Source organism: Engystomops pustulosus, unplaced genomic scaffold (genome assembly GCF_040894005.1).
Source record: "Engystomops pustulosus unplaced genomic scaffold, aEngPut4.maternal MAT_SCAFFOLD_251, whole genome shotgun sequence".
Lineage (NCBI taxonomy): Eukaryota > Metazoa > Chordata > Amphibia > Anura > Leptodactylidae > Engystomops > Engystomops pustulosus.
The window spans coordinates 112,744-137,867 of record NW_027285130.1 but is presented as its reverse complement, the minus strand read 5'-3'; the positions used below and the strand labels follow the sequence as shown (position 1 = coordinate 137,867).

Below are 25,124 nucleotides of genomic sequence, written 5' to 3'. Positions count from 1 at the left end.
CATGATGCAGCAGCTCTGGCAGTGACTGGAGCACATGATGCAGCAGCTCTGGCAGTGACTGGAGCACATGATGCAGCAGCTCTGGCAGTGACTGAAGCACATGATGCAGCAGCTCTGGCAGTGACTGGAGCACATGATGCAGCAGCTCTGGCAGTGACTGGAGCACATGATGCAGCAGCTCTGGCAGTGACTGGAGTATAATGCCCTCTCTCTCTTGCAGGAAGCAGTTGAGTGATTGCTGTGATCCCGGGCGGCTCTTCTGCATGACGAAGGCGAATGCTGTGCCGGGGGAGAGCCTCTGGTTTGATGGCGAGTTCTTCTACTCCCTGGCTATAGATAACGCCACCTACAGCCTCTTCCCGCAGGTCAGTCTCCCAGGACCCAGGAAAGCTGGGTGCCCCCTGACTCCCTCTGCTGCATGCGAATCACCAGCCAATCAGAATCACTTATACATCACCCAATTTTCCTAGATTCAGATGGAGTAATGAGGCCGCACCTCGTTATAGATTTCTTCCTGTTCATTTACATATATTGTAATGAGCTTGTTAATATGCAAATCCATAGTGGGGCCCATCTGCTGCAGGTTATCAATGGCTGGTGATATCTATCTATTATCCCCTGTATAGTACAGCAGCAGAGCGGTGTATCCTCTGTATAGTACAGCAGCAGAGCGGTGTATCCCCTGTATAGTACAGCAGCAGAGCAGTGTATCCGCTGTATAGTACAGCAGCAGAGCGGTGTATCCTCTGTATAGTACAGCAGCAGAGCGGTGTATCCCCTGTATAGTACAGCAGCAGAGCAGTGTATCCCCTGTATAGTACAGCAGCAGAGCAGTGTATCCCCTGTATAGTACAGCAGCAGAGCAGTGTATCCCCTGTATAGTACAGCAGCAGAGCGGTGTATCCTCTGTATAGTACAGCAGCAGAGCGGTGTATCCCCTGTATAGTACAGCAGCAGAGCAGTGTATCCCCTGTATAGTACAGCAGCAGAGCAGCGCATCCCCTGTATAGTACAGCAGCAGAGCAGTGTATTCCCTGTATAGTACAGCAGCAGAGCAGTGTATCCCCTGTATAGTACAGCAGCAGAGCAGTGTATCCCCTGTATAGTACAGCAGCAGAGCGGTGTATCCCCTGTATAGTACAGCAGCAGAGCAGTGTATCCCCTGTATAGTACAGCAGCAGAGCGGTGTATCCCCTGTATAGTACAGCAGCAGAGCGGTGTATCCCCTGTATAGTACAGCAGCAGAGCAGTGTATCCCCTGTATAGTACAGCAGCAGAGCAGTGTATCCCCTGTATAGTACAGCAGCAGAGCGGTGTATCCCCTGTATAGTACAGCAGCAGAGCGGTGTATCCCCTGTATAGTACAGCAGCAGAGCGGTGTATCCCCTGTATAGTACAGCAGCAGAGCGGTGTATCCCCTGTATAGTACAGCAGCAGAGCGGTGTATCCCCTGTATAGTACAGCAGCGGAGCAGTGTATCCTCTGTACAGTACAGCAGCAGAGCGGTGTATCCTCTGTATAGTACAGCAGCAGAGCAGTGTATCCCCTGTATAGTACAGCAGCAGAGCAGTGTATCCTCTGTATAGTACAGCAGCAGAGCAGTTTATCCCCTGTATAGTACAGCAGAGCAGTGTATCCCCTGTATAGTACAGCAGCAGAGCAGTGTATCCCCTGTATAGTACAGCAGCAGAGCAGTGTATCCCCTGTATAGTACAGCAGCAGAGCGGTGTATCCCCTGTATAGTACAGCAGCAGAGCGGTGTAACCCCTGTATAGTACAGCAGCAGAGCAGTGTATCCCCTGTATAGTACAGCAGCAGAGCAGTGTATCCCCTGTATAGTATAGCGGCAGAGCAGTGTATCCCCTGTATAGTACAGCAGCAGAGCAGTGTATCCCCTGTATAGTACAGCAGCAGAGCGGTGTATCCCCTGTATAGTACAGCAGCAGAGCAGTGTATCCCCTGTATAGTACAGCAGCAGAGCAGTGTATATCCTGTATAGTACAGCAGCAGAGCAGTGTATCCCCTGTATAGTACAGCAGCAGAGCGGTGTATCCCCTGTATAGTACAGCAGCAGAGCAGTGTATCCCCTGTATAGTACAGCAGAGCAGTGTATCCCCTGTATAGTACAGCAGCAGAGCAGTGTATCCCCTGTATAGTACAGCAGCAGAGCAGTGTATCCCCTGTATAGTACAGCAGCAGAGCAGTGTATCCCCTGTATAGTACAGCAGCAGAGCAGTGTATCCCCTGTATAGTACAGCAGCAGAGCGGTGTATCCCCTGTATAGTACAGCAGCAGAGCGGTGTATCCCCTGTATAGTACAGCAGCAGAGCAGTGTATCCCCTGTATAGTACAGCAGCAGAGCGGTGTATCCCCTGTATAGTACAGCAGCAGAGCGGTGTATCCCCTGTATAGTACAGCAGCAGAGCGGTGTATCCCCTGTATAGTACAGCAGCAGAGCAGTGTATCCCCTTGTATAGTACAGCAGCAGAGCGGTGTATCCCCTGTATAGTACAGCAGCAGAGCAGTGTATCCCCTGTATAGTATAGCGGCAGAGCAGTGTATCCCCTGTATAGTACAGCAGCAGAGCAGTGTATCCCCTGTATAGTACAGCAGCAGAGCAGTGTATCCCCTGTATAGTACAGCAGCAGAGCGGTGTATCCCCTTGTATAGTACAGCAGCAGAGCAGTGTATTCCCTGTATAGTACAGCAGCAGAGCGGTGTATCCCCTGTATAGTACAGCAGCAGAGCGGTGTATCCCCTGTATAGTACAGCAGCTGAGCGGTGTATCCCCTGTATAGTACAGCAGCAGAGCAGTGTATCCCCTGTATAGTACAGCAGCAGAGCGGTGTATCCCCTGTATAGTACAGCAGAAGAGCAGTGTATCCCCTGTATAGTACAGCAGCAGAGCAGTGTATCCCCCTGTATAGTACAGCAGCAGAGCGGTGTATCCCCTGTATAGTACAGCAGCAGAGCGGTGTATCCCCTGTATAGTACAGCAGCAGAGCAGTGTATCCTCTGTATAGTACAGCAGCAGAGCAGTGTATCCCCTGTATGGTACAGCAGCAGAGCAGTGTATCCCCTGTATAGTACAGCAGCAGTGCAGTGTATCCCCCTATATAGTACAGCAGCAGAGCAGTGTATCCCCTGTATAGTACAGCAGCAGAGCAGTGTATCCCCTGTATAGTACAGCAGCAGTGCAGTGTATCCCCTGTATAGTACAGCAGCAGAGCAGTGTATCCCCTGTATAGTACAGCAGCAGAGCAGTGTATCCTCTGTATAGTACAGCAGCAGAGCAGTGTATCCCCTGTATAGTACAGCAGCAGAGCAGTGTATCCCCTGTATAGTACAGCAGCAGTGCAGTGTATCCCCCTATATAGTACAGCAGCAGAGCAGTGTATCCCCTGTATAGTACAGCAGCAGAGCAGTGTATCCCCTGTATAGTACAGCAGCAGAGCAGTGTATCCCCTGTATAGTACAGCAGCAGTGCAGTGTATCCCCTGTATAGTACAGCAGCAGAGCAGTGTATCCCCTGTATAGTACAGCAGCAGAGCAGTGTATCCCCTGTATAGTACAGCAGCAGAGCTTAGCCAATGTTTACACTACATGCAGCATCTGTTTACAGTTCATGAGCTTCTATTTACAAATAATCTGCAAAAGCAGATTGCTGGAGACGAGAGAAGGGTGAGGGAACTGCAGAGAGGACAGAGAAGTGTCCTGTGTAGCAGAATAGAAGAGCAGGGAGAGAGGGAGAGACAGTACAGAGAAGTGTCCTGTGTAGCAGGATAGAAGAGCAGGGAGAGGAGAGAGACAGTACAGAGAAGTGTCCTGTGTAGCAGGATAGAAGAGCAGGGAGAGGGGGAGAGACAGTACAGAGAAGTGTCCTGTGTAGCAGGATAGAAGAGCAGGGAGAGGGGAGAGACAGTACAGAGAAGTGTCCTGTGTAGCAGGATAGAAGAGCAGGGAGAGGGGGAGAGACAGTACAGAGAAGTGTCCTGTGTAGCAGGATAGAAGAGCAGGGAGAGGGGGAGAGACAGTACAGAGAAGTGTCCTGTGTAGCAGGATAGAAGAGCAGGGAGAGGGGAGAGACAGTACAGAGAAGTGTCCTGTGTAGCAGGATAGAAGAGCAGGGAGAGGGGGGGAGACAGTACAGAGAAGTGTCCTGTGTAGCAGGATAGAAGAGCCGGGAGAGGGGGAGAGACAGTACAGAGAAGTGTCCTGTGTAGTAGGATAGAAGAGCATGGAGAGGGGGGAGACAGTACAGAGAAGTGTCCTGTGTAGCAGGATAGAAAAGCATAGAGAGGGGGAGAGACAGTACAGAGAAGTGTCCTGTGTATCAGGATAGAAGAGCAGGGAGAGGGGGAGAGACAGTACAGAGAAGTGTCCTGTGTAGTAGGATAGAAGAGCATGGAGAGGGGGGAGACAGTACAGAGAAGTGTCCTGTGTAGCAGGATAGAAAAGCATAGAGAGGGGGAGAGACAGTACAGAGAAGTGTCCCGTGTATCAGGATAGAAGAGCAGGGAGAGGGGGAGAGACAGTACAGAGAAGTGTCCTGTGTAGTAGGATAGAAGAGCATGGAGAGGGGGGAGACAGTACAGAGAAGTGTCCTGTGTAGCAGGATAGAAAAGCATAGAGAGGGGGAGAGACAGTACAGAGAAGTGTCCTGTGTATCAGGATAGAAGAGCAGGGAGAGGAGGAGAGACAGTACAGAGAAGTGTCCTGTGTAGCAGGATAGAAGAGCAGGGAGAGGGGAGACAGTACAGAGAAGTGTCCCTGTGTAGCAGGATTGAAGAGCAGGGAAAGGAGAAAAGACAGTACAGAGAAGTGTCCTGTGTATCAGGATAGAAGAGCAGGGAGAGGAGGAGAGACAGTACAGAGAAGTGTCCTGTGTAGCAGGATTGAAGAGCAGGGAAAGGAGGAGAGACAGTACAGAGAAGTGTCCCTGTGTAGCAGGATTGAAGAGCAGGGAAAGGAGGAGAAACAGTACAGAGAAGTGTCCCATGTAGCAGGATAGAAGAGCAGGGAGAGGGGGGGAGACAGTACAGAGAAGTGTCCCCATGTAGCAGGATAGAAGAGCAGGGAGAGGAGAAAAGACAGTACAGAGAAGTGTCCTGTGTAGCAGGATAGAAGAGCAGGGAGAGGAGGAGAGACAGTACAGAGAACTGTCCTGTGTAGCAGGATTGAAGAGCAGGGAAAGGATGAGAGAGTACAGAGAAGTGTCCCTGTGTAGCAGGATAGAAGAGCAGAGAGAGGGGGAGAGACAGTACAGAGAAGTGTCCTGTGTAGCAGGATTGAAGAGCAGGGAAAGGAGGAGAAACAGTACAGAGAAGTGTCCCATGTAGCAGGATAGAAGAGCAGGGAGAGGAGGAGAGACAGTACAGAGAAGTGTCCTGTGTATCAGGATAGAAGAGCAGAGAGAGGGGAGAGGCAGTACAGAGAAGTGTCCTGTGTAGCAGGATAGAAGAGCAGGGAGAGGGGAGAGACAGTACAGAGAAGTGTCCTGTGTAGCAGGATAGAAGAGCAGAGAGAGGGGGAGAGACAGTACAGAGAAGTGTCCTGTGTAGCAGGATAGAAGAGCAGAGAGAGGGGAGAGACAGTACAGAGAAGTGTCCTGTGTATCAGGATAGAAGAGCAGGGAGAGGGGGAGAGACAGTACAGAGAAGTGTCCTGTGTATCAGGATAGAAAAGCATAGAGAGGGTGAGAGACAGTACAGAGAAGTGTCCTGTGTAGCAGGATAGAAGAGCAGAGAGAGGGGGAGAGACAGTACAGAGAAGTGTCCTGTGTAGCAGGATAGAAGAGCAGAGAGAGGGGAGAGACAGTACAGAGAAGTGTCCTGTGTATCAGGATTGAAGAGCAGGGAGAGGAGGAGAGACAGTACAGAGAAGTGTCCCTGTGTAGCAGGATTGAAGAGCAGGGAAAGGAGGCGAAACAGTACAGAGAAGTGTCCCATGTAGCAGGATAGAAGAACAGGGAGAGGAGAAAAGACAGTACAGAGAAGTGTCCCTGTGTAGCAGGATAGAAGAGCAGGGAGAGGGGGTGAGACAGTACAGAGAAGTGTCCTGTGTAGCAAGATAGAAGAGCAGGGAGAGGGGGAGAGACAGTACAGAGAAGTGTCCAGTGTAGCAGGATAGAAGAGCAGGGAGAGACAGTACAGAGAAGTGTCCTGTGTATCAGGATAGAAAAGCATAGAGAGGAGGAGAAACAGTACAGAGAAGTGTCCCATGTAGCAGGATAGAAGAGCAGGGAGAGGAGGAGAGACAGTACAGAGAAGTGTCCCTGTGTATCAGGATAGAAGAGCAGGGAGAGGTGGAGAGACAGTACAGAGAAGTGTCCCCGTGTATCAGGACAGAACAGCAGGGAGAGGGGGAGAGACAGTACAGAGAAGTGTCCCATGTAGCAGGATAGAAGAGCAGGGAGAGGGGGAGAGACAGTACAGAAAAGTGTCCTGTGTAGGAGGATAGAAGAGCAGGGGGAGGGGGAGAGACAGTACAGAGAAGTGTCCTGTGTAGCAGGATAGAAATGCAAGGGGAGGGGGAGAGGCAGTACAGAGAAGTGTCCCCGTGTATCAGGACAGAACAGCAGGGAGAGGGGGAGAGACAGTACAGAGAAGTGTCCCATGTAGCAGGATAGAAGAGCAGGGAGAGGGGGAGAGACAGTACAGAGAAGTGTCCTGTGTAGGAGGATAGAAGAGCAGGGGGAGGGGGAGAGACAGTACAGAGAAGTGTCCTGTGTAGCAGGATAGAAGAACAGGGAGAGGGAGAGAGACAGTACAGAGAAGTGTTCTGTGTAGCAGGATAGAAGAGCAGGGAGAGGGGGAGAGACAGTACAGAGAAGTGTCCCGTGTATCAGGATAGAAGAGCAGGGAAGGGGGAGAGGCAGTACAGAGAAGTGTCCTGTGTATCAGGATAGAAGAGCAGGGAGAGGGGAGAGACAGTACAGAGAAGTGTCCTGTGTATCAGGATAGAAGAGCAGAGAGAGGGGAGAGGCAGTACAGAGAAGTGTCCTGTGTAGCAGGATAGAAGAGCAGGGAGAGGGGAGAGACAGTACAGAGAAGTGTCCTGTGTAGCAGGATAGAAGAGCAGAGAGAGGGGGAGAGACAGTACAGAGAAGTGTCCTGTGTAGCAGGATAGAAGAGCAGAGAGAGGAGAAAAGACAGTACAGAGAAGTGTCCTGTGTAGCAGGATAGAAGAACAGGGAGAGGAGAAAAGACAGTACAGAGAAGTGTCCTGTGTAGCAGGATTGAAGAGCAGGGAAAGGAGGAGAAACAGTACAGAGAAGTGTCCCATGTAGCAGGATAGAAGAGCAGGGAGAGGAGGAGAGACAGTACAGAGAAGTGTCCCTGTGTAGCAGGATAGAAGAGCAGGGAGAGGGGGAGAGACAGTACAGAGAAGTGTCCTGTGTAGCAAGATAGAAGAGCAGGGAGAGGGGGAGAGACAGTACAGAGAAGTGTCCAGTGTAGCAGGATAGAAGAGCAGGGAGAGACAGTACAGAGAAGTGTCCTGTGTATCAGGATAGAAAAGCATAGAGAGGAGGAGAGACAGTACAGAGAAGTGTCCTGTGTATCAGGATAGAAGAGCAGGGAGAGGTGGAGAGACAGTACAGGGAAGTGTCCCCGTGTATCAGGACAGAACAGCAGGGAGAGGGGGAGAGACAGTACAGAGAAGTGTCCCATGTAGCAGGATAGAAGAGCAGGGAGAGGTGGAGAGACAGTACAGAGAAGTGTCCCCGTGTATCAGGACAGAACAGCAGGGAGAGGGGGAGAGACAGTACAGAGAAGTGTCCCATGTAGCAGGATAGAAGAGCAGGGAGAGGAGGAGAGACAGTACAGAGAAGTGTCCTGTGTATCAGGATAGAAGAGCAGAGAGAGGGGAGAGGCAGTACAGAGAAGTGTCCTGTGTAGCAGGATAGAAGAGCAGGGAGAGGGGAGAGACAGTACAGAGAAGTGTCCTGTGTAGCAGGATAGAAGAGCAGAGAGAGGGGGAGAGACAGTACAGAGAAGTGTCCTGTGTAGCAGGATAGAAGAGCAGAGAGAGGGGAGAGACAGTACAGAGAAGTGTCCTGTGTATCAGGATAGAAGAGCAGGGAGAGGGGGAGAGACAGTACAGAGAAGTGTCCCTGTGTAGCAGGATAGAAGAGCAGGGAGAGGGGGAGAGACAGTACAGAGAAGTGTCCTGTGTAGCAAGATAGAAGAGCAGGGAGAGGGGGAGAGACAGTACAGAGAAGTGTCCAGTGTAGCAGGATAGAAGAGCAGGGAGAGACAGTACAGAGAAGTGTCCTGTGTATCAGGATAGAAAAGCATAGAGAGGAGGAGAAACAGTACAGAGAAGTGTCCCATGTAGCAGGATAGAAGAGCAGGGAGAGGAGGAGAGACAGTACAGAGAAGTGTCCCTGTGTATCAGGATAGAAGAGCAGGGAGAGGTGGAGAGACAGTACAGAGAAGTGTCCCCGTGTATCAGGACAGAACAGCAGGGAGAGGGGGAGAGACAGTACAGAGAAGTGTCCCATGTAGCAGGATAGAAGAGCAGGGTGAGGGGGAGAGACAGTACAGAGAAGTGTCCCGTGTATCAGGATAGAAGAGCAGGGAAGGGGGAGAGGCAGTACAGAGAAGTGTCCTGTGTAGCAGGATAGAAGAGCAGAGAGAGGGGGAGAGACAGTACAGAGAAGTGTCCTGTGTAGCAGGATAGAAGAGCAGAGAGAGGGGAGAGACAGTACAGAGAAGTGTCCTGTGTATCAGGATAGAAGAGCAGGGAGAGGAGGAGAGACAGTACAGAGAAGTGTCCCTGTGTAGCAGGATTGAAGAGCAGGGAAAGGAGGCGAAACAGTACAGAGAAGTGTCCCATGTAGCAGGATAGAAGAACAGGGAGAGGAGAAAAGACAGTACAGAGAAGTGTCCCTGTGTAGCAGGATAGAAGAGCAGGGAGAGGGGGAGAGACAGTACAGAGAAGTGTCCTGTGTAGCAAGATAGAAGAGCAGGGAGAGGGGGAGAGACAGTACAGAGAAGTGTCCAGTGTAGCAGGATAGAAGAGCAGGGAGAGACAGTACAGAGAAGTGTCCTGTGTATCAGGATAGAAAAGCATAGAGAGGAGGAGAAACAGTACAGAGAAGTGTCCCATGTAGCAGGATAGAAGAGCAGGGAGAGGAGGAGAGACAGTACAGAGAAGTGTCCCTGTGTATCAGGATAGAAGAGCAGGGAGAGGTGGAGAGACAGTACAGAGAAGTGTCCCCGTGTATCAGGACAGAACAGCAGGGAGAGGAGGAGAGACAGTACAGAGAAGTGTCCCATGTAGCAGGATAGAAGAGCAGGGAGAGGGGGAGAGACAGTACAGAGAAGTGTCCTGTGTAGGAGGATAGAAGAGCAGGGGGAGGGGGAGAGACAGTACAGAGAAGTGTCCTGTGTAGCAGGATAGAAATGCAAGGGGAGGGGGAGAGGCAGTACAGAGAAGTGTCCCCGTGTATCAGGACAGAACAGCAGGGAGAGGGGGAGAGACAGTACAGAGAAGTGTCCCATGTAGCAGGATAGAAGAGCAGGGAGAGGGGGAGAGACAGTACAGAGAAGTGTCCTGTGTAGGAGGATAGAAGAGCAGGGGGAGGGGGAGAGACAGTACAGAGAAGTGTCCTGTGTAGCAGGATAGAAGAACAGGGAGAGGGAGAGAGACAGTACAGAGAAGTGTTCTGTGTAGCAGGATAGAAGAGCAGGGAGAGGGGGAGAGACAGTACAGAGAAGTGTCCCGTGTATCAGGATAGAAGAGCAGGGAAGGGGGAGAGGCAGTACAGAGAAGTGTCCTGTGTATCAGGATAGAAGAGCAGGGAGAGGGGAGAGACAGTACAGAGAAGTGTCCTGTGTATCAGGATAGAAGAGCAGAGAGAGGGGAGAGGCAGTACAGAGAAGTGTCCTGTGTAGCAGGATAGAAGAGCAGGGAGAGGGGAGAGACAGTACAGAGAAGTGTCCTGTGTAGCAGGATAGAAGAGCAGAGAGAGGGGGAGAGACAGTACAGAGAAGTGTCCTGTGTAGCAGGATAGAAGAACAGGGAGAGGAGAAAAGACAGTACAGAGAAGTGTCCTGTGTAGCAGGATAGAAGAACAGGGAGAGGAGAAAAGACAGTACAGAGAAGTGTCCTGTGTAGCAGGATTGAAGAGCAGGGAAAGGAGGAGAAACAGTACAGAGAAGTGTCCCATGTAGCAGGATAGAAGAGCAGGGAGAGGAGGAGAGACAGTACAGAGAAGTGTCCCTGTGTAGCAGGATAGAAGAGCAGGGAGAGGGGGAGAGACAGTACAGAGAAGTGTCCTGTGTAGCAAGATAGAAGAGCAGGGAGAGGGGGAGAGACAGTACAGAGAAGTGTCCAGTGTAGCAGGATAGAAGAGCAGGGAGAGACAGTACAGAGAAGTGTCCTGTGTATCAGGATAGAAAAGCATAGAGAGGAGGAGAGACAGTACAGAGAAGTGTCCCCGTGTATCAGGACAGAACAGCAGGGAGAGGGGGAGAGACAGTACAGAGAAGTGTCCCATGTAGCAGGATAGAAGAGCAGGGAGAGGGGGAGAGACAGTACAGAGAAGTGTCCTGTGTAGGAGGATAGAAGAGCAGGGGGAGGGGGAGAGACAGTACAGAGAAGTGTCCTGTGTAGCAGGATAGAAATGCAAGGGGAGGGGGAGAGGCAGTACAGAGAAGTGTCCCCGTGTATCAGGACAGAACAGCAGGGAGAGGGGGAGAGACAGTACAGAGAAGTGTCCCATGTAGCAGGATAGAAGAGCAGGGAGAGGGGGAGAGACAGTACAGAGAAGTGTCCTGTGTAGGAGGATAGAAGAGCAGGGGGAGGGGGAGAGACAGTACAGAGAAGTGTCCTGTGTAGCAGGATAGAAGAACAGGGAGAGGGAGAGAGACAGTACAGAGAAGTGTTCTGTGTAGCAGGATAATAGAGCAGGGAGAGGGGGAGAGACAGTACAGAGAAGTGTCCCGTGTATCAGGATAGAAGAGCAGGGAAGGGGGAGAGGCAGTACAGAGAAGTGTCCTGTGTATCAGGATAGAAGAGCAGGGAGAGGGGAGAGACAGTACAGAGAAGTGTCCTGTGTATCAGGATAGAAGAGCAGAGAGAGGGGAGAGGCAGTACAGAGAAGTGTCCTGTGTAGCAGGATAGAAGAGCAGGGAGAGGGGAGAGACAGTACAGAGAAGTGTCCTGTGTAGCAGGATAGAAGAGCAGAGAGAGGGGGAGAGACAGTACAGAGAAGTGTCCTGTGTAGCAGGATAGAAGAGCAGAGAGAGGGGAGAGACAGTACAGAGAAGTGTCCTGTGTAGCAGGATAGAAGAGCAGGGAGAGACAGTACAGAGAAGTGTCCTGTGTAGCAGGATAGAAGAGCAGGGGGAGGGGGAGAGACAGTACAGAGAAGTGTCCTGTGTAGCAGGATAGAAATGCAAGGGGAGGGGGAGAGGCAGTACAGAGAAGTGTCCCCGTGTATCAGGACAGAACAGCAGGGAGAGTGGGAGAGACAGTACAGAGAAGTGTCCCATGTAGCAGGATAGAAGAGCAGGGAGAGGGGGAGAGACAGTACAGAGAAGTGTCCTGTGTAGGAGGATAGAAGAGCAGGGGGAGGGGGAGAGACAGTACAGAGAAGTGTCCTGTGTAGCAGGATAGAAGAACAGGGAGAGGGAGAGAGACAGTACAGAGAAGTGTTCTGTGTAGCAGGATAATAGAGCAGGGAGAGGGGGAGAGACAGTACAGAGAAGTGTCCCGTGTATCAGGATAGAAGAGCAGGGAAGGGGGAGAGGCAGTACAGAGAAGTGTCCTGTGTATCAGGATAGAAGAGCAGGGAGAGGGGAGAGACAGTACAGAGAAGTGTCCTGTGTATCAGGATAGAAGAGCAGAGAGAGGGGAGAGGCAGTACAGAGAAGTGTCCTGTGTAGCAGGATAGAAGAGCAGGGAGAGGGGAGAGACAGTACAGAGAAGTGTCCTGTGTAGCAGGATAGAAGAGCAGAGAGAGGGGGAGAGACAGTACAGAGAAGTGTCCTGTGTAGCAGGATAGAAGAGCAGAGAGAGGGGAGAGACAGTACAGAGAAGTGTCCTGTGTAGCAGGATAGAAGAGCAGGGAGAGACAGTACAGAGAAGTGTCCTGTGTAGCAGGATAGAAGAGCAGGGAGAGGAGGAGAGACAGTACAGAGAAATGTCCTGTGTAGCAGGATAGAAGAGCAGAGAGAGGGGAGAGGCAGTACAGAGAAGTGTCCTGTGTAGCAGGATAGAAGAGCAGGGTGAGGGGGAGAGACAGTACAGAGAAGTGTCCTGTGTAGCAGGATAGAAGAGCAGGGAGAGGGGGAGAGACAGTACAGAGAAGTGTCCTGTGTAGCAGGATAGAAGAGCAGGGAGAGACAGTACAGAGAAGTGTCCTGTGTATCAGGATAGAAGAGCAGAGAGAGGGGAGAGGCAGTACAGAGAAGTGTCCTGTGTAGCAGGATAGAAGAGCAGGGAGAGGGAGAGAGGCAGTACAGAGAAGTGTCCTGTGTAGCAGGATAGAAGAGCAGAGAGAGGGGAGAGGCAGTACAGAGAAGTGTCCTGTGTAGCAGGATAGAAGAGCAGGGAGAGGGGGAGAGGCAGTACAGAGAAGTGTCCTGTGTAGCAGGATAGAAGAGCAGAGAGAGGGGAGAGGCAGTACAGAGAAGTGTCCTGTGTATCAGGATAGAAGAGCAGGGAGAGGGGGAGAGACAGTACAGAGAAGTGTCCCGTGTAGCAGGATTGAAGAGCAGAGAGAGGGGAGAGACAGTACAGAGAAGTGTCCTGTGTAGCAGGATTGAAGAGCAGAGAGAGGGGAGAGACAGTTCAGAGAAGTGTCCCGTGTAGCAGGATTGAAGAGCAGGGAAAGGAGGAGAAACAGTACAGAGAAGTGTCCCATGTAGCAGGATAGAAGAGCAGGGAGAGGAGGAGAGACAGTTCAGAGAAGTGTCCTGTGTAGCAGGAGAGAAGAGCAGGGAGAGGAGGAGAGACAGTTCAGAGAAGTGTCCTGTGTAGCAGGATAGAAGAGCAGGGAGAGGGGGAGACAGTACAGAGAAGTGTCCTGTGTAGCAGGATAGAAGAGCAGAGAGAGGGGAGAGACAGTACAGAGAAGTGTCCTGTGTAGCAGGATAGAAGAGTAGGGGGAGGGGAGAGACAGTGCAGAGAAGTGTCCTGTGTAGCAGGATAGAAGAGCAGGGAGAGGGGGAGAGACAGTGCAGAGAAGTGTCCTGTGTATCAGAATAGAAGAGCAGGGAGAGGGGGAGAGACAGTACAGAGAAGTGTCCTGTGTAGCAGGATAGAAGAGCAGGGGGAGGGGGAGAGACAGTACAGAGAAGTGTCCTGTGTAGCAGGATAGAAGAGCAGGGAGAGGGGGAGAGACAGTACAGAGAAGTGTCCTGTGTAGCAGGATAGAAGAGCAGAGAGAGGGGGAGAGACAGTACAGAGAAGTGTCCTGTGTAGCAGGATGACCACACTGGTGTATGCGGAGGATACTGGGCAGAATTACAGGGGGGCAGCAGTAGATCGGCACTGGGGGATCCCCTCCAGGAGAAGCCCCTGCTGAGACTCACAAGTGATTAATAAGAGGGCGGAGCTCAGCCAATCACTGATGGTTGTAACTTGTGATAATTCAGGCACCACAACTGTGATGCATGCGGCCCATTGTATCGTCTCCTGAAGGCTGATGTCACTGACTATCCTCTCTCTCTGTTGCTAGGATACGCCAATAAGGCTGCCCCTGAAGCGCTGCTCTGTGGTGGGGAATGGGGGGATCCTGAAGGGCAGCCGGTGCGGGAGACAGATCGATCAGGCAGATTTTGTTATTCGGTAAGTAACAACCTGACCCCCAGAGACTCCACTCACATCCATCTGTCTGTACAACCCGAGCATCTGCTGTGTGATATGTACAGCCGGTATAACCTGGGGATCTCCTGTATATAATGATATATGTACAGCCGGTATAACCTGGGGATCTCCTGTATATAATGATATATGTACAGCCGGTATAACCTGGGGATCTCCTGTATATAATGGTATATGTACAGCCGCTATAACCTGGGGATCTCCTGTATATAATGATATATGTACAGCCGGTATAACCTGGGGATCTCCTGTATATAATGATATATGTACAGCCGGTATAACCTGGGGATCTCCTGTATATAATGATATATGTACAGCTGGTATAACCTGGGGATCTCCTGTATATAATGATATATGTACAGCCGGTATAACCTGGGGATCTCCTGTATATAATGATATATGTACAGCCGGTATAACCTGGGGATCTCCTGTATATAGTGATATATGTACAGCCGGTATAACCTGGGGATCTCCTGTATATAATGATATATGTACAGCCGGTATAACCTGGGGATCTCCTGTATATAATGATATATGTACAGCCGGTATAACCTGGGGATCTCCTGTTTATAATGATATATGTACGGCCGGTATAACCTGGGGATCTCCTGTATATAATGATATATGTACAGCCGGTATAACCTGGGGATCTCCTGTATATAATGATATATGTACAGCCGGTATAACCTGGGGATCTCCTGTATATAATGATATATGTACAGCCGGTATAACCTGGGGATCTCCTGTATATAATGATATATGTACAGCCGGTATAACCTGGGGATCTTCTGTATATAATGATATGTGTACAGCCGGTATAACCTGGGGATCTCCTGTATATAATGATATATGTACAGCCGGTATAACCTGGGGATCTCCTGTATATAATGATATATGTACAGCCGCTATAACCTGGGGATCTCCTGTATATAATGATATATGTACAGCCGCTATAACCTGGGGATCTCCTGTATATAATGATATATGTACAGCCGGTATAACCTGGGGATCTCCTGTATATAATGATATATGTACAGCCGGTATAACCTGGGGATCTCCTGTATATAATGATATATGTACAGCCGGTATAACCTGGGGATCTCCTGTATATAATGATATATGTACAGCCGGTATAACCTGGGGATCTCCTGTATATAATGATATATGTACAGCCGGTATAACCTGGGGATCTCCTGTATATAATGATATATGTACAGCCGGTATAACCTGGGGATCTCCTGTATATAATGATATATGTACAGCCGGTATAACCTGGGGATCTCCTGTATATAATGATATATGTACAGCCGGTATAACCTGGGGATCTCCTGTATATAATGATATATGTACAGCTGGTATAACCTGGGGATCTCCTGTATATAATGATATATGTACAGCCGGTATAACCTGGGGATCTCCTGTATATAATGATATATGTACAGTCGGTATAACCTGGGGATCTCCTGTATATAATGATATATGTACAGCCGGTATAACCTGGGGGTCTCCTGTATATAATGATATATGTACAGCCGGTATAACCTGGGGATCTCCTGTATATAATGATATATGTACAGCCGGTATAACCTGGGGATCTCCTGTATATAATGATATATGTACAGCCGGTATAACCTGGGGATCTCCTGTATATAATGATATATGTACAGCCGGTATAACCTGGGGATCTCCTGTATATAATGATATATGTACAGCCGGTATAACCTGGGGATCTCCTGTATATAATGATATATGTACAGCCGGTATAACCTGGGGATCTCCTGTATATAGTGATATATGTACAGCCGGTATAACCTGGGGATCTCCTGTATATAGTGATATATGTACAGCCGGTATAACCTGGAGATCTCCTGTATATAATGATATATGTACAGCCGGTATAACCTGGGGATCTCCTGTATATAATGATATATGTACAGCCGGTATAACCTGGGGATCTCCTGTATATAGTGATATATGTACAGCCGGTATAACCTGGAGATCTCCTGTATATAATGATACATGTACAGCCGGTATAACCTGGGGATCTCCTGTATATAATGATATATGTACAGCCGGTATAACCTGGGGATCCCCTGTATATAATGATATTTGTACAGCTGGTATAACCTGGGGATCTCCTGTATATAGTGATATATGTACAGCTGGTATAACCTGGGGATCTCCTGTATATAATGATATATGTACAGCCGGTATAACCTGGGGACCTCCTGTTTATAATGATATATGTACAGCCGGTATAACCTGGGGATCTCCTGTATATAATGATATATGTACAGCCGGTATAACCTGGGGATCTCCTGTATATAATGATATATGTACAGCCGGTATAACCTGGGGATCCCCTGTATATAATGATATATGTACAGCTGGTATAACCCGGGGATCTCCTGTATATAATGATATATGTACAGCCGGTATAACCTGGGGATCTCCTGTATATAATGATATATGTACAGCCGGTATAACCTGGGGATCTCCTGTATATAATGATATATGTACAGCTGGTATAACCCGGGGATCTCCTGTATATAGTGATATATGTACAGCCGGTATAACCTGGGGATCTCCTGTATATAATGATATATGTACAGCCGGTATAACCTGGGGATCTCCTGTATATAATGATATATGTACAGCCGGTATAACCTGGGGCTCTCCTGTATATAATGATATATGTACAGCCGGTATAACCTGGGGATCTCCTGTATATAATGATATATGTACAGCTGGTATAACCTGGGGATCTCCTGTATATAATGATATATGTACAGCTGGTATAACCTGGGGATCTCCTGTATATAATGATATATGTACAGCCGGTATAACCTGGGGATCTCCTGTATATAATGATATATGTACAGCCGGTATAACCTGGGGATCTCCTGTATATAATGATATATGTACAGCCGCTATAACCTGGGGATCTCCTGTATATAGTAATATATGTACAGCCGGTATAACCTGGGGATCTCCTGTATATAATGATATATGTACAGCCGGTATAACCTGGGGATCCCCTGTATATAATGATATATGTACAGCCGCTATAACCTGGGGATCTCCTGTATATAATGATATATGTACAGCCGGTATAACCTGGGGATCTCCTGTATATAATGATATATGTACAGCCGGTATAACCTGGGGATCTCCTGTATATAATGATATATGTACAGCTGGTATAACCTGGGGATCTCCTGTATATAGTGATATATGTACAGCCGGTATAACCTGGGGATCTCCTGTATATAATGATATATGTACAGCCGGTATAACCTGGGGATCTCCTGTATATAATGATATATGTACAGCTGGTATAACCTGGGGATCTCCTGTATATAATGATATATGTACAGCCGGTATAACCTGGGGATCCCCTGTATATAATGATATATGTACAGCCGCTATAACCTGGGGATCTCCTGTATATAATGATATATGTACAGCCGGTATAACCTGGGGATCTCCTGTATATAATGATATATGTACAGCTGGTATAACCTGGGGATCTCCTGTATATAATGATATATGTACAGCCGGTATAACCTGGGGATCTCCTGTATATAATGATATATGTACAGCCGGTATAACCTGGGGATCCCCTGTATATAATGATATATGTACAGCCGGTATAACCTGGGGATCTCCTGTATATAATGATATATGTACAGCCGGTATAACCTGGGGATCTCCTGTATATAGTGATATATGTACAGCCGGTATAACCTGGGCATCTCCTTTATATAATGATATATGTACAGCCGGTATAACCTGGGGCTCTCCTGTATATAATGATATATGTACAGCCGGTATAACCTGGGGATCTCCTGTATATAATGATATATGTACAGCCGGTATAACCTGGGGATCTCCTGTATATAATGATATATGTACAGCCGGTATAACCTGGGGCTCTCCTGTATATAATGATATATGTACAGCCGCTATAACCTGGGGATCTCCTGTATATAATGATATATGTACAGCCGGTATAACCTGGGGATCTCCTGTATATAATGATATATGTACAGCCGGTATAACCTGGGGATCTCCTGTATATAATGATATATGTACAGCCGGTATAACCTGGGGATCTCCTGTATATAATGATATATGTACAGCCGGTATAACCTGGGGATCTCCTGTATATAATGATATATGTACAGCCGGTATAACCTGGGGATCTCCTGTATATAGTGATATATGTACAGCCGGTATAACCTGGGGATCTCCTGTATATAATGATATATGTACAGCCGGTATAACCTGGGGATCTCCTGTATATAATGATATATGTACAGCCGGTATAACCTGTGGATCTCCTGTGTATAATGATATATGTACAGCCGGTATAACCTGGGGATCTCCTGTGTATAGTGATATATGTACAGCCGCTATAACCTGGGGATCTCCTGTATATAGTGATATATGTACAGCCGGTATAACCTGGGGATCTCCTGTATATAGTGATATATGTACAGCCGGTATAACCTGGGGATCTCCTGTATATAGTGATATATGTACAGCCGGTATGACCTGGGGATCTCCTGTATATAATGATATATGTACAGCCGGTATGACCTGGGGATCTCCTGTATATAATGATATATGTACAGCCGGTATGACCTGGGGATCTCCTGTATATAATGATATATGTACAGCCGGTATGACCTGGGGATCTCCTGTATATAATGATATATGTACAGCCGGTATAACCTGGGGATCTCCTGTATATAATGATATATGTACAGCCGGTATAACCTGGGGATCTCCTGTATATAATGATATATGTACAGCCGGTATAACCTGGGGATCTCCTGTATATAATGATATATGTACAGCCGGTATAACCTGGGGATCTCCTGTATATAATGATATATGTACAGCCGGTATAACCTGGGGATCTCCTGTATATAATGATATATGTACAGCCGGTATAACCTGGGGATCTCCTGTATATAATGATATATGTACAGCCGGTATAACCTGGGGATCTCCTGTATATAATTATATATGTACAGCTGGTATAACCTGGGGATCTCCTGTATATAATGATATATGTACAGCCGGTATAACCTGGGGATCTCCTGTATATAGTGATATATGTACAGCCGGTATAACCTGGGGATCTCCTGTATATAATTATATATGTACAGCCGGTATAACCTGGGGATCTCCTGTATATAATGATATATGTACAGCCGCTATAACCTGGGGGTCTCCTGTATATAATGATATATGTACAGCCGGTATAACCTGGGGATCTCCTGTATATAATGATATATGTACAGCCGGTATAACCTGGGGATCTCCTGTATATAATGATATATGTACAGCCGGTATAACCTGGGGATCTCCTGTATATAATGATATATGTACAGCCGGTATAACCTGGGGATCTCCTGTATATAATGATATATGTACAGCCGGTATAACCCGGGGATCTCCTGTATATAATGATATATGTACAGCCGGTATAACCCGGGGATCTCCTGTATATAGTGATATATGTACAGCCGGTATAACCTGGGGATCTCCTGTATATAGTGATATATGTACAGCCGGTATGACCTGGGGATCTCCTGTATATAATGATATATGTACAGCCGGTATAACCCGGGGATCTCCTGTATATAATGATATATGTACAGCCGGTATAACCTGGGGGTCTCCTGTATATAATGATATATGTACAGCCGCTATAACCTGGGGATCTCCTGTATATAATGATATATGTACAGCCGGTATAACCTGGGGATCTCCTGTATATAATGATATATGTACAGCCGGTATAACCTGGGGATCTCCTGTATATAATGATATATGTACAGCCGGTATAACCTGGGGATCTCCTGTATATAATGATATATGTACAGCCGGTATAACCTGGGGATCTCCTGTATATAATGATATATGTACAGCTGGTATAACCTGGGGATCTCCTGTATATAATGATATATGTACAGCCGGTATAACCTGGGGATCTCCTGTATATAATTATATATGTACGGCTGGTATAACCTGGGGATCTCCTGTATATAATGATATATGTACAGCTGGTATAACCTGGGGATCTCCTGTATATAGTGATATATGTACAGCCGGTATAACCTGGGGGTCTCCTGTATATAATGATATATGTACAGCTGGTATAACCTGGGGATCTCCTGTATATAATGATATATGTACAGCCGGTATAACCTGGGGATCTCCTGTATATAGTGATATATGTACAGCCGGTATAACCTGGGGATCTCCTATATATAATGATATATGTACAGCTGGTATAACCTGGGGATCTCCTGTATATAATGATATATGTACAGCCGGTATAACCTGGGGATCTCCTGTATATAATGATATATGTACAGCCGGTATAACCTGGGGATCTCCTGTATATAATGATATATGTACAGCCGGTATAACCTGGGGATCTCCTGTATATAATGATATATGTACAGCCGGTATAACCTGGGGATCTCCTGTATATAGTGATATATGTACAGCCGGTATAACCTGGGGATCTCCTGTATATAATGATATATGTACAGCCGGTATAACCTGGGGATCTCCTGTATATAGTGATATATGTACAGCCGCTATAACCTGGGTATTCCTCCCCCATGCTCTCTGACCTCTAGGTGTAACCTCCCCCCTCTGACCGGTGACTACACTCCTGATGTGGGGACACAGACGCAGTTGGTGACTGTGAATCCGTCCATCATAGATAAGAGGTAGGTCCTGTCCCCTTCTCCTCTGTACTGGGGGCTCTGGGGTCAGTGGTAGGTTGTCCCCCCGCACCCCTCGGCCCCTTCTTCTGTATGACGGCTGTGGGGCTGCAGCTTGTGTTACTTGCTCTGCACTGCAGGGAGAGCAGAGCTGAGTCTCCGTCACAGTGTATCAGGAGGATGATCGGTGCAGAACAGGAAGGTGACATCAGATACGGGTGCAGGGTTTCGGGGTGATCGGGTGTTAACTGCAGCCAAGGAGAGAATGGAGATGAAGGAGGAAGGAGGCGATAACCAGGGTCACAGAGAGGTCATCATACAGGGGGAGCACAGAGAGGTCATCATACAGGGGGGAGCACAGAGAGGTCATCATACAGGGGGGGAGCACAGAGAGGTCATCATACAGGGGGGAGCACAGAGAGGTCATTATACAGGGGGGAGCACAGAGAGATCATCATACAGGGGGGAGCACAGAGAGGTCATCATACAGGGGGGAGCACAGAGAGGTCATCATACAGGGGGGGCACAGAGAGGTCATCATACAGGGGGGAGCACAGAGAGATCATCATACAGGGGGGAGCACAGAGAGGTCATCATACAGGGGGGGAGCACAGAGAGGTCATCATACAGGGGGGGAGCACAGAGAGGTCATCATACAGGGGGGGAGCACAGAGAGGTCATCATACAGGGGGGAGCACAGAGAGGTCATCATACAGGGGGGGAGCACAGAGAGGTCATCATACAGGGGGGAGCACAGAGAGGTCATCATACAGGGGGGAGCACAGAGAGGTCATCATACAGGGGGGGAGCACAGAGAGGTCATCATACAGGGGGGAGCACAGAGAGGTCATCATACAGGGGGGAGCACAGAGAGGTCATCATACAGGGGAGGGCACAGAGAGGTCATCATACAGGGGGGAGCACAGAGAGGTCATCATACAGGGGGGAGCACAGAGAGGTCATCATACAGGGGGGAGCACAGAGAGGTCATCATACAGGGGGGAGCACAGAGAGGTCATCATACAGGGGGGAGCACAGAGAGGTCATCATACAGGGGAGGGCACAGAGAGGTCATCATACAGGGGGGAGCACAGAGAGGTCATCATACAGGGGGGAGCACAGAGAGGTCATCATACAGGGGGGGGCACAGAGGTCATCATACAGGGGGGGGGAGCACAGAGAGGTCATCATACAGAGGGAGCACAGAGAGGTCATCATACAGGGGGGGGCACAGAGGTCATCATACAGGGGGGGAGCACAGAGAGGTCATCATACATGGGGGGCTCAGAGAGGTCATCATACAGGGGGGAGCACAGAGAGGTCATCATACAGAGGGAGCACAGAGAGGTCATCATACAGAGGGGAGCACAGAGAGGTCATCATAGTGGTTATCCCCGTGGTCTCCGCTCCTCCCGGTACAGATCCCGTGGTCTCCGCTCCTCCCGGTACAGATCCCCGTGGTCTCCGCTCCTCCCGGTACAGATCCCCGTGGCCTCCGCTCCTCCCGGTACAGATCCCCGTGGCCTCCGCTCCTCCCGGTACAGATCCCCGTGGCCTCTGCTCCTCACAGTGCAGATCCCCGTGGCCTCTGCTCCTCACAGTGCAGATCCTTGTAGCCCCCACCCTGGCGCTGTGAGCACAGCTGTGACTGATACATTGTAACTTTCTTCTTCTCTCTAGGTTCCAGAATCTTCTGTGGTCGCGGAGGTCCTTTGTGGAGAGTCTGAAGGTCTACAAGTCCAGCTTTGTGTACATGCCAGCGTTCTCCATGCGTCACGGCACCGGGCCGTCGCTGAGGGCTTACTACACCCTGACCGACTTCAGAGCCAACCAGTCCGTGCTCTTTGCCAACCCCAACTTCCTGCGCAATGTGGGCAAGTTCTGGAAGAACAAGGGAGTCCACTCCAAGCGGCTGTCCACCGGCCTCTTCATGGTCAGTGCCGCCCTGAGCCTGTGCGAGGAGGTCACCGTCTACGGATTCTGGCCCTTCCAGATAGACCTGAAGGGGAGCCCCATCCGGCACCACTACTACGACGATGTCCCACCGCTCCGCGGCTTCCACTCCATGCCCGAGGAGTTCCTGCAGCTCTGGTTACTGCACAAATCGGGGATCCTGCGGGTGCAGCTGGGACAGTGTGACCCCAATGAACCTCAATGAATGTGACTGCGGGGACCCCCGACCCTCCACACTGGATGCAAAGACTGGTGACTAAAGTGCCAAACCCCGCCCCCTCCCGCCTCCAGGACTCCCCGGGAGGGAGCCAAACTTTTTTAAACAATTTTTTTGGCTGCTGATTAGATTGTTTTAGAGATGAATGTAGAATTTTTTTACAAATCGTGGAGATGCGAGCGTCCGACACCAGCTTTTTTATTTCCTGTACAGACGCTGGGACTATGATTTGCAATGCCTTAAGCGGCCTCTGACCAAACCAGCTGATCATTTTTAGACCTCATGCACACCCGGGAGGGAGGCGAGCGAGGCGCTGCATGACGCCGCGTTGGTTGTTCGTCTTGTTGTGTGTTGGGTCTGCGGTCACTGCACGTCTGCATCCCTCTTCTCCGCATGTGTGTCCTATGTGTCTGACGACTGTGAAGGGTTATTGAGGCCGCAGGGCGATGGCGGCTGGGTGCGTCCGCGCTACGGGGGCGGCTTGGTGCGTCCGCGCTACGGGGGCGGTTGGGTGCGTCCGCGCTACGGGGGCGGTTGGGTGCGTCCGCGCTACGGGGGCGGCTGGGTGCGTCCGCGCTACGGGGGCGGCTGGGTGCGTCCGCGCTACGGGGGCGGCTGGGTGCGTCCGCGCTACGGGGGCGGCTGGGTGCGTCCGCGCTACGGGGGCGGCTGGGTGCGTCCGCGCTACGGGGGCGGCTGGGGGCGGACAGCGACTGGTGGCTACTGCTACATCTCTCTTCCCATGCACTGATACAATGTAACGGTTCCTCAGCCGTGGACTCGCAGCTCCTAGGTCTTACTGCACGAGATGTGTATTGTGCGCAGCATGACAGTATAATCAGCGCTATCCCTCGCAGACGTAACTCCGCCGCCTTCATCCTGCAATAATCCAAAATCTTCAGCTGGATTTAGGCGCAAACCAGAGCTGCGGCAATGTGAATATTAAAATGTGAATTCATTGTCAACCTCGAATGTATCAGCAGTGATTTCTTACACACAAGGAAAGTGTCCAGAGATACAACCACACGACTGCGGATACAGGAGAACAATACAAGTGTCCGTGTAACTGCGAGGAAATCCTCATGTACACATCACATCCTGCAGCACAGAAAACACAACAATCCGAAAATACACAAAAAACACGGCTCGTCCCTCCCCTATTATATACAATATCTCATAGTATCATAGTATATAAGGCTGGAAGGAGACGCAAGTCCATCAATATCTCACCTGATATAACGTCACATAGACCAAAACCACTGCCAAATACAGGTGACCCCCAACACCACATTATATACAAACAAGACATAATAAAAAGCACAAGATAAACTAAAAGACATCAATACCATAAAGCCCAAGTCCAGCGCCTGCAAGTCCCACATCTCTATATACTCACTATACAAAACATCTACAGTGCAGCATCAGCCCAACACCAGGAACGGAGACGACAGACATTAAAGGAGAACCTCCAAAGGAGAGAGGTCCTCCCCGTGCCCAGCCTCTCATACTCCAGAGAGCGCACCTTCACCAGGGGGGAGAGGAGAGACTAAGGGACACTAAGGAGAGAGGTCCTCCCCGTGCCCAGCCTCTCATACTCCAGAGAGCGCACCTTCACCAGGAGGGAGAGGAGAGACTAAGGGACACTAAGGAGAGAGGCCCTCCCCGTGCCCAGCCTCTCATACTCCAGAGAGCTCACCTTCACCCGGAGGGAGAGGACAGACTAAGGGACACTAAGGAGAGAGGCCCTCCCCGTGCCCAGCCTCTCATACTCCAGAGAGCGCACCTTCACCAGGAGGGGAGAGGACAGACTAAGGGGCACTAAGGAGAGAGGCCCTCCCCGTGCCCAGCCTCTCATACTCCAGAGAGCGCACCTTCACCAGGGATGAGGGGACAGACTAAGGGACACTAAGGAGAGAGGCCCTCCCCGTGCCCAGCCTCTCATACTCCAGAGAGCGCACCTTCACCAGGAGGGAGAGGACAGACTAAGGGACACTAAGGAGAGAGGTCCTCCCCGTTCCCAGCCTCTCATACTCCAGAGAGTGCACCTTCACCAGGAGGAGAGGACAGACTAAGGGACACTAAGGAGAGAGGCCCTCCCCGTGTCCAACCCCTCATACTCCAGAGCGGGCACCTTCACCAGGAGGGAGAGGACAGACTAAGGGACACTAAGGAGAGAGGTCCTCCCCGTGCCCAGCCTCTCATACTCCAGAGAGCGCACCTTCACCAGGGATGAGGGGACAGACTAAGGGACACTAAGGAGAGAGGCCCTCCCCGTGCCCAGCCTCTCATACTCCAGAGAGCGCACCTTCACCAGGAGGGAGAGGACAGACTAAGGGACACTAAGGAGAGAGGTCCTCCCCGTTCCCAGC

General features: G+C 49.6%; 1 protein-coding gene across 1 annotated transcript; it reads left to right on the top strand.

Moving 5' to 3' along the window:
• Positions 1 to 222: 222 nt before the first annotated feature.
• ST8SIA1 (ST8 alpha-N-acetyl-neuraminide alpha-2,8-sialyltransferase 1) lies at positions 223 to 23,720 on the top strand. The gene is made up of 4 exons (XM_072132172.1): positions 223 to 365; positions 13,691 to 13,800; positions 20,499 to 20,591; positions 22,266 to 23,720. The coding sequence occupies exons 1-4, from the start codon at positions 264 to 266 to the stop codon at positions 22,741 to 22,743; spliced, it is 783 nt and encodes a 260-aa protein (XP_071988273.1). The 5' UTR covers positions 223 to 263; the 3' UTR covers positions 22,744 to 23,720.
• The last annotated feature ends 1,404 nt before the right edge of the window (positions 23,721 to 25,124 follow it).

Bases quoted from the DNA above. Each gene is read 5' to 3' on its own strand.
- ST8SIA1 (XM_072132172.1), top strand. From the start codon at position 264: ATGACGAAGGCGAATGCTGTGCCGGGGGAGAGCCTCTGGTTTGATGGC. The intron at 366-13,690 runs GTCAGTCTCCCA...CTCTGTTGCTAG, and splicing joins CCTACAGCCTCTTCCCGCAG to GATACGCCAATAAGGCTGCC. The intron at 13,801-20,498 runs GTAAGTAACAAC...TCTGACCTCTAG, and splicing joins CAGGCAGATTTTGTTATTCG to GTGTAACCTCCCCCCTCTGA.